This window comes from Phoxinus phoxinus (genome assembly GCF_949152265.1).
Source record: "Phoxinus phoxinus genome assembly, chromosome: 5".
NCBI classification, from domain to species: domain Eukaryota; kingdom Metazoa; phylum Chordata; class Actinopteri; order Cypriniformes; family Leuciscidae; genus Phoxinus; species Phoxinus phoxinus.
Window position 1 is genome coordinate 17,720,176 of NC_136880.1, and position 12,888 is coordinate 17,733,063.

Genomic DNA, 12,888 nt, shown 5'->3' on the forward strand with positions numbered 1-12,888 from the left:
TTTCTTTCTTCTGGGAAACATGCAAAAAAAAAAAATTCTATTTTGAAAAATGTTGGTAACCAAACCATTTTGGTTCCCATTGACTTATCTTGACAAGAAACCGAAACAGTTTGGTTACCAACATTCTTCAAAGATAGATATTGTTTGTGCGTTTCGCAGACGAAAGAAATGCGTACAGGTTTGGAACGGCACGAGGGTGAGTGAATGATGACAGAATTTCCGGTTTGGTGTGAACTAACCTTTTAAATTTACACTTTAAATAATAAAAACACCCTCAGCATTGACCTGTTTACTAGATTAATGCCACTGTATTACAACACAAAGTACAATGATAGCTATAATAAATAATGTCTATTAAGGGAGACATTTGTGAACTCTGCAAAAAAAAAAAAGGTCTGTCATAGCCACAATCCAAAATACATTTTACATAAATAAAATATCAGCGATATTGTAGCCTATATTTATAATATAAGAAAAAACGGAATATATAAGGACACCACAGCAAAAGCAGGACTGAATGACAGAATGGCACAATAATGCTGGTGTTGGATTCATTAATTTAAAGCTTCTATACTTGATTAACGCAGATTTTAATGAGTTTACAGTAATAATATTTCAAAACAAAGTACAAAGAGCAGATCATACGCATAAATATTAAATTTCCCTCCTAAGATGAGTAAATATCCAAAGAAATGACCAATGATCTGTGCAGAATAACTACATAAATCATTTGTTTTTGAGAAACATAGTTGTTCTCCCTTTATCTCTCTCTCTCTCTCTCTCTCTTTCTCTCTCTCTCTCTCTCTCTCTCTCACACACACACACACACAGAGAGAGTCTTGCAGTTCTGTCTGTCCAATGTCAATCTCTTTAAGGGACAACAGCGCCATCATGTGTTCATTCAGTTCAAATATTCATACTCCTGCACATCAGCAAGTCAGGAGAGCACAAGACATGTACATTAAAAGAGTCAGTAACTAAATACACTATGCAAAATGAAACAGAATGGAGGAGGACAAAATGATAAAAAATACAGAATATAAAAATCTGCAGCATAAAACCAAATTGTGTGTGTGTGTGTGTGCCCGTGTGTGTGTGTGTGTGTGTGTGTGTGTGTGTGTGTGTGTGTGTGTGTGTGTGTGTGTGCGTGTGTGTGTGTGTGTGTGTGTGTGTGTGTGTGCGCCCGTGTGTGTGTGCCCTTCTTGCTGTTCTCGGTCTGCTAGCCCTGGCAGGGCCTCTTATCTCCCACTGTTCCAGCATCTGCTCTGTACAGGCCCACACGAGCGCTAAACTTTGGCAGACAGACCACAGAGAGAGGGCCTCTTGCTCTGAAATATGAAGATCACACGGATAGATTCATTTACCAATGACAGATTTTTTTTGTCATACAGCAGAGAGTGTGATTTTTGTGTTAATGTTGCTTGTCGCACTTTTTATTTTTCGTTTTCAGTTCTGTGTCTATATTGCAGTTCAGAGCTGGAGTCTGTATCAGTTTAACTCAGTTAGCGCAGACAAAATAAAAGTTATGAGTGGAATTTCAGCCTTTCACAATATGTCGTCCAGATTGTAGTGAAGAAGCAAAAATCAAAAGATCAAGAAAATTAGTTTTTTATTTTTTCAATGTAATTGTGTCATGTTGCTGAGACAAAAATGAGACACTTCCCCAATGAGCAAGGGAAATCCACTGTCTCACCTGCTATCCCGTACAGCGAAAGCTGGTGTCTATCCTCCGTTCTCTGAGTCCTGGGCGTTCTCCACCCTGGGCGGCTCCACCAGCTTCTCGTAGGACAACGCCATCATGATCTGACCGGGATAAGACACCGAACGTTAGACTCAGTGTTAAAGGTCAAACTAAATTGGAGCCGGAACAAAAGGTACAATAGTTGTCCCTCATTAACATATAAATATAACCATGACTTTACATTGGAGATCAGACACCAACTTTTGTTTGGTGACAGACACCAGCCATTGTTATGCATTAGACAGTTTTCACATAATTCATCTTTGTTGAATATTTCCTTAATATATGAACAGTGAATATATTGATTTTATGAATTATTATCTTCTTTAGTTTAAATATTTTTAAAGAACAACAGATTGGGTTAACCCTCATACCTTTTATTACAGTTTATAACCCTCATATTATTTATTTTTTAATCTGCAAATAAACTCACGGCGAGGATAAGCCAATTTAACATAATTTTTCCTTTTTAATCACTTTTTCTTATATTTGTTTAGCTTTGTCAGAAGGGGACAATCCTACATTTTCAACATTAAATTAAATAAATAAACTTGAAGTGTTAGCGAAAGATGAATAAATAACTGTCAATCATGTTACTTTTCTGAACTTAACAACATATATTATTATTTAATAATGTAACTTGAGATTGCAAAATACAGTTTCGCTTGAAGGCTTTCTCTACCTAATGAAATGTTTCTGAAAGAACCTCTCTGAAAGGAAAAGGCCAAAGTGAACCGACAATCCCCATTCAATAGAGATTTTTTTCAGTTGACTGGATCCGTAATAGACACTGTTTGCACAAAAGCAATAAATGTAAACTTAATTGAGCTGGTAAATGATGCGTGTTATGACATACTGAGAGAAATATCTGATAATGTTACAGAATCATAATGAATCTGTGTACGCACCATGATGAGGGTCAGCAGAAGCATCATCATACCCAGCATCACATAGAGATTTCCTATCAGACCCCCTGCCCACAGGGGCCCGAGGATGGTGGCAAGACCCCCGACTGAACGTCGCACACCCTGACTAAAGCCTGCAGACACACACACACACACACACACACAGTCATTAGCATGTAGCTTTGAATATGTAAACAAAATGTGACACCTACAAACGTGAGTGTTACATGTTTACTCAAGATCTCATCTATCGTTTTCTTATGTCTCTTATTGTATTCTCTTTGTTTCTCACCTTGTGTTTTCTCAGCTGTAACCTTAGAAAAGAGGGACACCTGAGACACGGCCACGAAAGGAAGTCCCAGTAACTGCAGGAACACTCCGATGATAAACTCAATCAACTCCAACACAAAACCACCTGATCAAAAGAGAGAGATAGATAGATAGATAGATAGATAGATAGATAGATAGATAGATAGATAGATAGATAGATAGATAGATAGATAGATAGATAGATAGATAGATAGATAGATAGATAGATAGATAGATAGATAGATAGATAGATAGATAGATAGATAGATAGATAGATAGATAGATAGATAGATAGATAGATAGATAGATAGATAGATAGATAGATACGATTCAAAACAGTTCCAAACTAATAATGCATATCATTGAGCTGGCAGCAAACTGAGCAGGCATATTGTGTCTGTCCATGCCCAGGTGTATGCCAGTTTCTCTGGATGTCTGCCAAGCACACACACACACATACACACACACACACCCTGTGGATTGGCCAGGAAGATGAGGCACCAGACACAAGCCCCGCTGCAGATGAGCAGCCCCACGGCCAGCACCACCCGGTCCTCCAGCACACGGCTCAGCCAGCGCACCAGGAAGAACCCCGCGATCACCTCCAGCCCACACAGGCTGTACATCACACTGTTCCCCAGCTCACCCAAGCCGAAGTACTTCTGCGTCAGGGGGGTCACCATGGTCTGGGGACGAGAGCAGGACATCAACCACTCACAACACCCTAGCAACCACATAGCAGCACTCTTAGAGGGATAGTTCACCCAAAAAATTTAAATTAGCCCATGATTTACTCACCCTCAAGTCATCCTGGTTGTATATGACTCTCTTCTTTCAGACGAATACAATCAGAGTTATATTAAAAAATGTCCTGGCTCTTCCAAGCTTTATAATGGTTTGTGTAGGAAAAAATATTCACATTTAACACGTTACAAAGTTAGATTCTAGCTTCCGGCCAAACGAACATACGCAGTCTACTTTTTAAGGACTACATCAAACGGCTGGTAGGGACTTTTTATTTTATTTTATTATTATTATTAAATATTTACTTACAAAATACAAAAGTGAAGAGCCATAAGCCAGAAAAGAGAGCCAGAGGTTCAGGGACTGATAAATATTACATCACATTTGAATTCCGAGAAAGAAAGAAAAAGAAAAAAAAAAAAAAAGTAGGCTGCTAGGGACATCACTAGAATTTACATAAACCCCGCCCCCGGGAGCGCAATTTATAGATTATCATGACAGAATATGCTAATCAATGACTATGATAACTACACATCAGCTACATAAATTCATCAACTAACCATTCAGAAATGTTGTCTACATATTGTCCCTTCTTCTCGAGTCTCTCCATCATTGGGAGCAGCAGCTTATTTGCATTTAAAGGGACAGGCACAAAAACGGTGCGTTTTAACATGCTATATAAAATATCTGTGGGGTATTTTGAGCTAAAACTTCACACACACATTCTGGGGACATCACATATTTATTTTACATCTTAAGAAAAGGGCATTATACCACCCCTTTAAATATGGATATTTTTCTTACACAAATGCATCGCTTCAGAAAGCCTTTATTAAGGAACCGTGTGGAACACTTTTATGATGGACAGATGCACTTACTTCAAAACAGAAACAGCAATTCACTGCCATTATAAAGCTTGGAAGAGCCAGGACATGTTTTAATACTATCTGAAAGAAGAAAGTCATATACACCTAGGATGACTTGAGGGTCAGTAAATCATGGGCTAATTTTAATTTTTGGAGTGGACTATCCCTTTAAAGCAACTCAGAACTAATAGTAAGTCTTACATGTTCTTCAGGCAATGTAAAGTAAATGTAAAAAATTATAATGCATCCAGCATGTGCTTTTTCATAGAGAGATTTGATTTAATGTGAAAGAACAAATCTAGGCATGATATATCTGAGGGGGGATCTAATGAAAAGGAACATCCTAAACTTTATTATTAGTTTGTCATGTATCTAGGTCAGGCAACCGGAAATGTGAATGTGTGTCAATTTCACATACCTGATTATATTAAATCGAAGCTTAGATTAGATTGCATTAAATTAGATTTAGATGGTCCTACTACTGTGAGCCTTAATCAATCATAATTGGGCAGACATTATTTTGTGGCACAGATGAATTTAGGACAGTGGTGGGGGGGTCTGGCGACATGGTTTTCAGAAGCACGGTCCCCATTTAAAGCCCATTTTGATTGCAACTTCCAAAATAGCACCATAATGATATGTTTTAATGATACAGCGTGTTTTTATGAAATTATAAGCTTCACATTTCAGTTTAAAAACTCCAAAATATTGACCCCATTCAGTTACACTGCGAGAGCCTCATTTTTTGTTTTCTTTTTTAGCACGTTTTAACATTTTATTTTGATAGCATTTTACTAACCTTTTTACCACGTTACTGTTACCATATTTTACCACATTTTGGAATGTGACATCTACGTTTACATATCTATGGTTTTAACATGTTGTTCATTTGTTGCTAGCATTTTCCCAACACAGTTTAACACATTGCTAGCATGTTTTGACACCTTGATAGCATGTTTTAGCATGCTTCTAACATGTTTTAACATGATGCTAGCACATCGCTAACATGATTGAAGATGTTGCTAGCATGTTTTAGCATGCTTCTAACATGTTTTAACATGACGCTAGCACATCGCTAACATGATTTAAGATGTTGCTGCTAGTATGTTGCTAGCATGTTTAGCATGCTTCTAACATGTTTTAACATGATGCTAGCACATCGCTAACATGATTGAAGATGTTGCTAGTATGTTGCTAGCATGTTTAGCATGCTTCTAACATGTTTTAACATGATGCTAGCACATCGCTAACATGATTGAAGATGTTGCTAGTATGTTGCTAGCATGTTTTAGCATGCTTCTAACATGTTTTAACATGATGCTAGCACATCGCTAACATGATTTAAGATGTTGCTAGTATGTTGCTAGCATGTTTAGCATTCTTCTAACATGTTTTAACATGATGCTAGCACATCGCTAACATGATTTAAGATGTTGCTAGTATGTTGCTAGCATGTTTTAGCATGCTTCTAACATGTTTTAACATGATGCTAGCACATCGCTAACATGATTTAAGATGTTGCTAGTATGTTGCTAGTATTGTTTTAGCATGTACATTGCTAACACGTCCTAGCTATAGGCCTTGCTAATGCTTCCGTAGTCTAAAGGCTCTGGTCTGAGTTTGGTGGTCATAAATTGGAAGCTTTATGCTGTTAATTTTAGAAATGTTGGTCTTAAAAAACAAGAATGCTTAAATACTAGATCAGTAGGTCGGCATTGATAAGAACACTGTATAATATATAATACACTACTTTTGCCCCGATTTTCAGTCTGGACGAGTTGAGGCTAGTTCTCGAAAGAGCCAGTTTACAGATTTGAGTTGGCAGAATTTAAGAAAATCGTAGTGTATAATGGGCTTTTTATCTTCCGACTATGAATCTGTCCACTATTTAGAGAATATTAAACATGTTCGATTTTATTCACATATTGATTCCATTTGTCCACTGTCTCCTAACGAAGTGGATGTTTCATGAGTTTGTCATGTTCGGACCGACTTGAAAGTCTGGTAGTGTGTGATCCTCAGTCGTGTGTGATGTTTTTCCTCGGCAAGTATATGAAGCCTATAGCGTTTTATAAAATCGGTTCAGATTTGAAAAAGTCGTGTAGTGTGTTTTAGTGTACAAGTGGACTAAGACCGCCACTGGTGCCAACCCTGAAAATGATGACTTTTACCTCGAGTGCTGTCTGATTGAAGAGAGTGATGAACTGAGCAGTGAGGAGAACCACCACCTCCTCCCTCAGAAACTCTACAGACAGAGAGAGAGAGAGAGAGAGAGAGAGAGAGAGAGAGAGAGAGAGAGAGAGAGAGAGAGAGAGAGAGAGAGAGAGAGAGAGAGAGAGAGATTATAGATCACACACACACACATTAAGGCGTTTTCAGACCGCTACTCTCAGATTAGCACCTCAGATGCAACAAAGAAGGAATCGATGCCACGCCAACTTAAACTGCACTGCTAAAAAAAGCACTTTATTTTGACATTAAACTCTGGGCTTCACCTCGACTGGCACTGAAGTTTTCAAAGGGGTCCGAGGGATCTGGAGGTGGCGAATCAGGCGGAGACGGTGGGAGTTCGGATGAGAGCTGAGTCTCGGCCTGTTCTGGATTGACCGGGCCGTTCGAGTCCACTGCTGAAGCCCAGTCTTCATCTTCCAGACTCATGAGGGGCTCATCTTCTTCACCTCTGACCTCTCTGAGGGGCGTGTGCTGCTCAGGGAAGGAGTCCAGTGGTGGGATGTCCCAGTAAAGGAACATCACTGCAAACTGCATAAGCAGCCACATCCCGCACATGAAGAGCTGGGTCAAAAGAGCACGAGGCAGCTTGAATTAAAGAAGTCAACTTACTTAGAAGAACATAAAAAAGATAAGATAGAAATAAAATGACCAACTTACTGGTGAATCACACAAAGAACGTGTAATTTCACACTATTGAGATTTTATTTTTGTTTCTCATTATTGACCTCACTCGAACAAATTCGTACAATTTTTGCTAAATCGTACATATTTTACGAGTTGCCCAATTCGTATGAATTCGTAAGAATGATATACCCCTGACCCTGCCCCTAAACCTACCCGTCACTGGGGTTTAGACAGATCATACGAATTCCTACGAGCGAGGTCGTACGAATTAGCCACATTTTACTAATTTACGAATTGGTCGTAGCGTTGTTAGTTTTTATCAGTTGATGCATTAACTCACAATACAATGAGCAATACATTAGTTCCAGTATTTATTTACCTTGTTAAAGTTAGTTAATAAAAATGCTTTTCATTGTAAGTTCATGTTAGCTCAGGTCCATTAAATAATATTAAAAGATACAACTTTTGTATTAAAGTGTCAAAACATGTTTAAATTAACATTGTCTAGATTAATAAATGCTTTAGGAGTATTTTTCATTATTAGTTAACTAATAGTGTTTCCCACTTTATAATAAGGTTGCATCTGTTAACAGTAGTTATGCACTAACAATTATTGTGACATAAATCATGACGTTAGCTAATGAAATCTTATTGTGAGGTGTTGCCGCGTATACATGAGAATGAGATTTTTCGCATCACATACAAATGTAGGAGGAAACTTGTCATGGAAATAAATGTCACAAAGAAAAAAATGAATCATGCTTAAAAAGTGCTTCATTTTCTTTACTCCAAGGGAAGTGAAATATCCGGCGGACATGCTCTTATTTTATGAGGTCCTCTGACAGGATGTGTGTTTCCCAGCCCTGTTCCTATTGAGCCCCCTAGCACTACACTTTGGAAGTCTCTCTTGATCTGATGCAACCGTTTCAGGCCTTGGATCTTCTACTAATGACCTGAAGAGTGGAATCATGTGTGTTTCATTAAGAAGATCTGAAATGTGCAGAGTCGCTACATTCACATTACAAGCTGCATCCATCAATATGTGGAACGTGCATGTGTGTGCGCGCATGTGTGTTTAGAATGTAAATTTATAGGAAATGAGCCAAAACATACTTACCCCAGGTGAGGTGTACTTATTTACAATGAATGGACCCAATTTGAAATCACACAACCTTAGAAAGATATTGAATGCAGGACCTGAAAGTAAAAATGCATATTGTATATATACTGTATATTATTGCCACTTATTGCATGGTGGAACACTGACTCACCAATCAGAAGTCCAGCCTGACGGCACGCCATGACAGCAGCAAAGACTCTAGCGCGCTCATCGGGGAGGGTAGTGCGTGTAAGGAACCCAAAAATGGAGGAACCAGCTCCTGCTCCGATACCTGGTGGAGGGATGCGGTGTAATCCAGAACTCCATAAAGGGGAAAAACATTGGGCAGCGGCTATTTACACTACGTGCAAATAGCGATAGATGTTATTAACACTACGTGCAAATAGCGATAGATGTTATTAACACTAAGTGCAAATAGCGATATATGTTATTAACACTACGTGCAAATAGCGATATATGTTATTAACACTACGTGCAAATAGCGATAGATGTTATTAACACTAAGTGCAAATAGCGATAGATGTTATTAACACTACGTGCAAATAGCGATATATGTTATTAACACTACGTGCAAATAGCGATATATGTTATTAACACTACGTGCAAATAGCGATAGATGTTATTAACACTAAGTGCAAATAGCGATAGATGTTATTAACACTACGTGCAAATAGCGATATATGTTATTAACACTACGTGCAAATAGCGATATATGTTATTAACACTACGTGCAAATAGCGATAGATGTTATTAACACTAAGTGCAAATAGCGATAGATGTTATTAACACTACGTGAAAATAGCATATTTTCTTAGCAACAGATGCTATTTACACAAAATGCAAATAGCTGTAGATGCTATTTATGCTAAGTGAAAATAGCGGTATATTCTATTTACACTAGCCTATTTAAAAGTAGCAGTTCTAATAAGTGCAAATAGTTGTAGATGCTTTTTATACTTATAAATAGTGGCAGATACTATTTGCACCTCAGTATTGTTGTACATTAACAGGATGCAATAATAGAGTGTAAATTACTGTATTTCTTAAAATTATTCAATGGATGCCACCTTATTGGGAAGATAATAAATAGTTTATTATTAAACACTCGTTAGCCACTTTATTTCCACTTTTCAAATATTTTCTTAATTTCTATTGAAAATAAACGCCTTTCTGATCTGATATGCGATTAGAAAACGGAGATGAGGAGTTTGATAAAAGGCGGGTTCGAACTCGATACGATATACTCCCTATACCCCACTGTAGACACTGAGAAGTGTGTGTCTTTTTTAATCTTGTGTGGCCCAACCAGACATTGGTGGGCGGGGTTAGTGTAAATAGCCTTTGCCAACAGGACAAGCACTTTACACTTGCAAAAAGATACTCTGAAAAAGTTACTGTGAATACTGTGTGCTGTAACTAAAGTAAGAATTACGTCATTTAGTACACAGCGCCATCAGATTGGCTTGGTCAGCATTTAAATAGACCCTCTACCTCCCCCAGCTCCACCTGCCTATGCATATGTATATATATATAGTTTTATAAACAAGTAATAAACTTGTTATAAACAACTCATTGGGTCCGGTTAGGATGATTTAATTCTGCATTGCAGAAATTACAATCTAATGAGAGTCATCAATCAAAAAGAACAGTCTCTCTGTTAGTATCTGTTTGATGTCTTAAAATCTCATTAATGTTGATGGTTTACACCGCAGGACCACAGAATCTCACAAACAAAGTTTATTGTGACTGATAGAACAGTGCATCTTCATAATACCCTCACCTGCAACAAGACGGCTGGACAGCAGGAGCCATTTTGAATATCCCATGAAATACATGAAGTTTCCTGCAAGACGAGGCGAGACATCATCAGGAGATCATGGCTGCACAAGAACAAGGGTTATTTGATATATTTAAAAACCATCTCCATTCTTGGGTATACTGACCCACAATTTCAAACACATTGGAGAAGAGAATGATGCTCTTTGTAGTTCTGGTCTTGTCTGACCAGTGACCAAACACTGGCCCTGACACCAGCCCGCTGAAGCTGAACGCGGACAGACCCAAGCCAAGAAAATAAGGTGGTGCCTCTAATATCTGCAGATATCGCCATATAGTGGGAAGAATGACAGCTGAAAAAGAGAGAGAGAGAGAAGAGAGAGAAGATAGTTTATGCAGTTGATGCGCAAAATACAATCAATACATTCACCGACCATTTACACATTAATAGTTCAATGCTTTCTTGCACTATTGATTCAAGCAAGTTATTTGCTGCAGAAAGGAAATAAAAAGGAAAGGAATTATTGGCCGCTTACCATATTCTACACCACTCAAAAGAAATATCAATCCAATCGTGAGAAAAGACAGTTTTCTTTTTTGTCTGTAATCCATTGTAGTGTTTCTGTGGGTTATTTTCACAGCACTTGGTCATTCCTCTTCCTCATGGTCCAATTATTCTAATGAGAGGGATGGTGTTCTCCATTACCGACTCTGTTATGTAACCGCTCGTCTCTAACTCTAGGCTATTTCTCTTTTTTTGTAGATCATAGCAAATGTATCAATCAGCAAAAGACAAAGTATAAACCATGTGGTGCCGGCGAGTTTAGGAAAAGCTAGGGATTTTTTTTTTTTTTTTGATAATGTTATGCAAAAATGCGTTTGATGTTCAGTGGATCCCTTCCTTGAATCGTTCAGGTCCCCGGCCGTCACGAGGTAACGATAAATGCCCTATAACTTCTCCATTGACGCAGCATTGTAGATAAACAGGGCTCGGGCTCTTCCAACAGTCTCTGCACACTGTACAAGCACCAGAGATCTAGTATTACCTGCGAGCTTGTATCCATTATTTATCGTGTTCAGGTGAAGTGGACTGTAATTCTACTCCCTTAAAGCTGGATCTTCACTTCTTTATAACAGAAACTCAGTTCATTCATGACTATCAACACTTCTGGGCAAAAAAAAAAAAGAAAGGGAAAGAGAGGGGGGGGGGGGGCTAAACACTAACGATACCCTCATGTCACGATTCGATACATATCACGATACTGAACTCACGATATGATATCATTACGATACTATAAGACAAGATGTTAACAAGAAATACTGTTGATTAAAATGCTAACTTTGATATTGGACTTGGTGCTGGTAACCCAATGCACAGGACAATGGTGACACCAGAACAAAAAAAATATTCATGATTCTGAAGATGAAAATACAGAATTATTTTAGAATTATGCTTGCACTCTGTCACTGACTAGATATATTTAATAGGCCACTTTTTACAGCAAGATCAGACATTTGTCATTATCAGGACCCACAAATACGGTATTCCCCAATTGTATGTATTATACATTATATTCAACATTATATTTATTGTGGTACTGACATTAAAACTCTGAATACTTGATTTTTTTTTTCTCACACAGTAATTTTTATTTTGGGTGAACTATACACAATATTGTCACTATCCACGATACATATTGCTGCATTTTTGTGTTGCGATATATTTGTGACACGATATATTGTTACACCCCTATAACTCTAAGCTTTTAATTGTATTATCCACAAACTATTGGTCAGGAAATTAGCTCAATTTAAGCAAATGCACTACATAAAAAGCAATTGCTGTCTCAGAATGAGCACTTTGGATTTGGCAGAATATGGGAAGTTTGTGTGGAGTGATGAATCACAATGAAACACGGTGATGCCCCAGAGCGGCGTCTTCTAAAATCTGCAGAGAAATATAATAATAAAAGCATCTCTGCCACAGTGAAGCATGGAGGAAGAGTGTCAGTGTGTGTGAGAGTGTGTGAGTCTTTTCAGATGAGCATTGATGAGCCGCTTCACTGGGAAAACTCATTTAATGCTTTGGAGTACGGGAGAATAATGCCGAATGGCTTGCTTCCATAAAGTTTTTATCTAAAGAGGAATGATCAGATGTCAGTTTTCAAGAGACAATGGTAACACTTTATTTTAAGGTGACGTAATTACAAGTAATTACAGGTGACAAGTAATTAACCCTACCAAACTCTAACCGTAACTCTATAGTAAGTATGTAGTTCATTAATATTACGTCACCTTAAAATAAAGTGTAACTGACAATGCATCCCCAAAGTCCAAAGACAACCAAGAAGTGTCTTGAGAGCGAGTCCATCAGGCTCATGTTTTGCCTGGTCAGAGTCCAGATTTGTACTCTGAAGTGATATGTTTGGTCTCACATTAAACTCAAATGAACCGCGAGTTGTTTTTCAGCTCCTCGTGAACTGTTTGAAGCCATTGACATGTGGAACTGGAAAAAACACAGACTCTTCTTCCTGTAAAAAGCTGTTGGAGAAAAGGCTGCTCCATCAGCAC

The 12,888-nt window shown here is 38.0% G+C and overlaps 1 protein-coding gene across 1 annotated transcript; it reads right to left on the reverse strand.

Annotated features, from left to right (window-relative positions):
* Nucleotides 1-572: 572 nt before the first annotated feature.
* On the reverse strand, nucleotides 573-10,987 carry mfsd8l2 (major facilitator superfamily domain containing 8-like 2). Its single transcript, XM_079612756.1, has 12 exons — nucleotides 10,854-10,987; nucleotides 10,485-10,670; nucleotides 10,322-10,384; nucleotides 8,693-8,812; nucleotides 8,539-8,618; nucleotides 7,061-7,358; nucleotides 6,737-6,810; nucleotides 3,428-3,641; nucleotides 2,939-3,061; nucleotides 2,650-2,780; nucleotides 1,694-1,803; nucleotides 573-1,328 (listed from the first exon to the last, which is right to left on the reverse strand). Exons 1-11 carry the CDS (start codon nucleotides 10,927-10,929, stop codon nucleotides 1,723-1,725), a joined length of 1,446 nt encoding a protein of 481 aa, XP_079468882.1. The 5' UTR covers nucleotides 10,930-10,987; the 3' UTR covers nucleotides 573-1,328; nucleotides 1,694-1,722.
* Nucleotides 10,988-12,888: the final 1,901 nt, after the last annotated feature.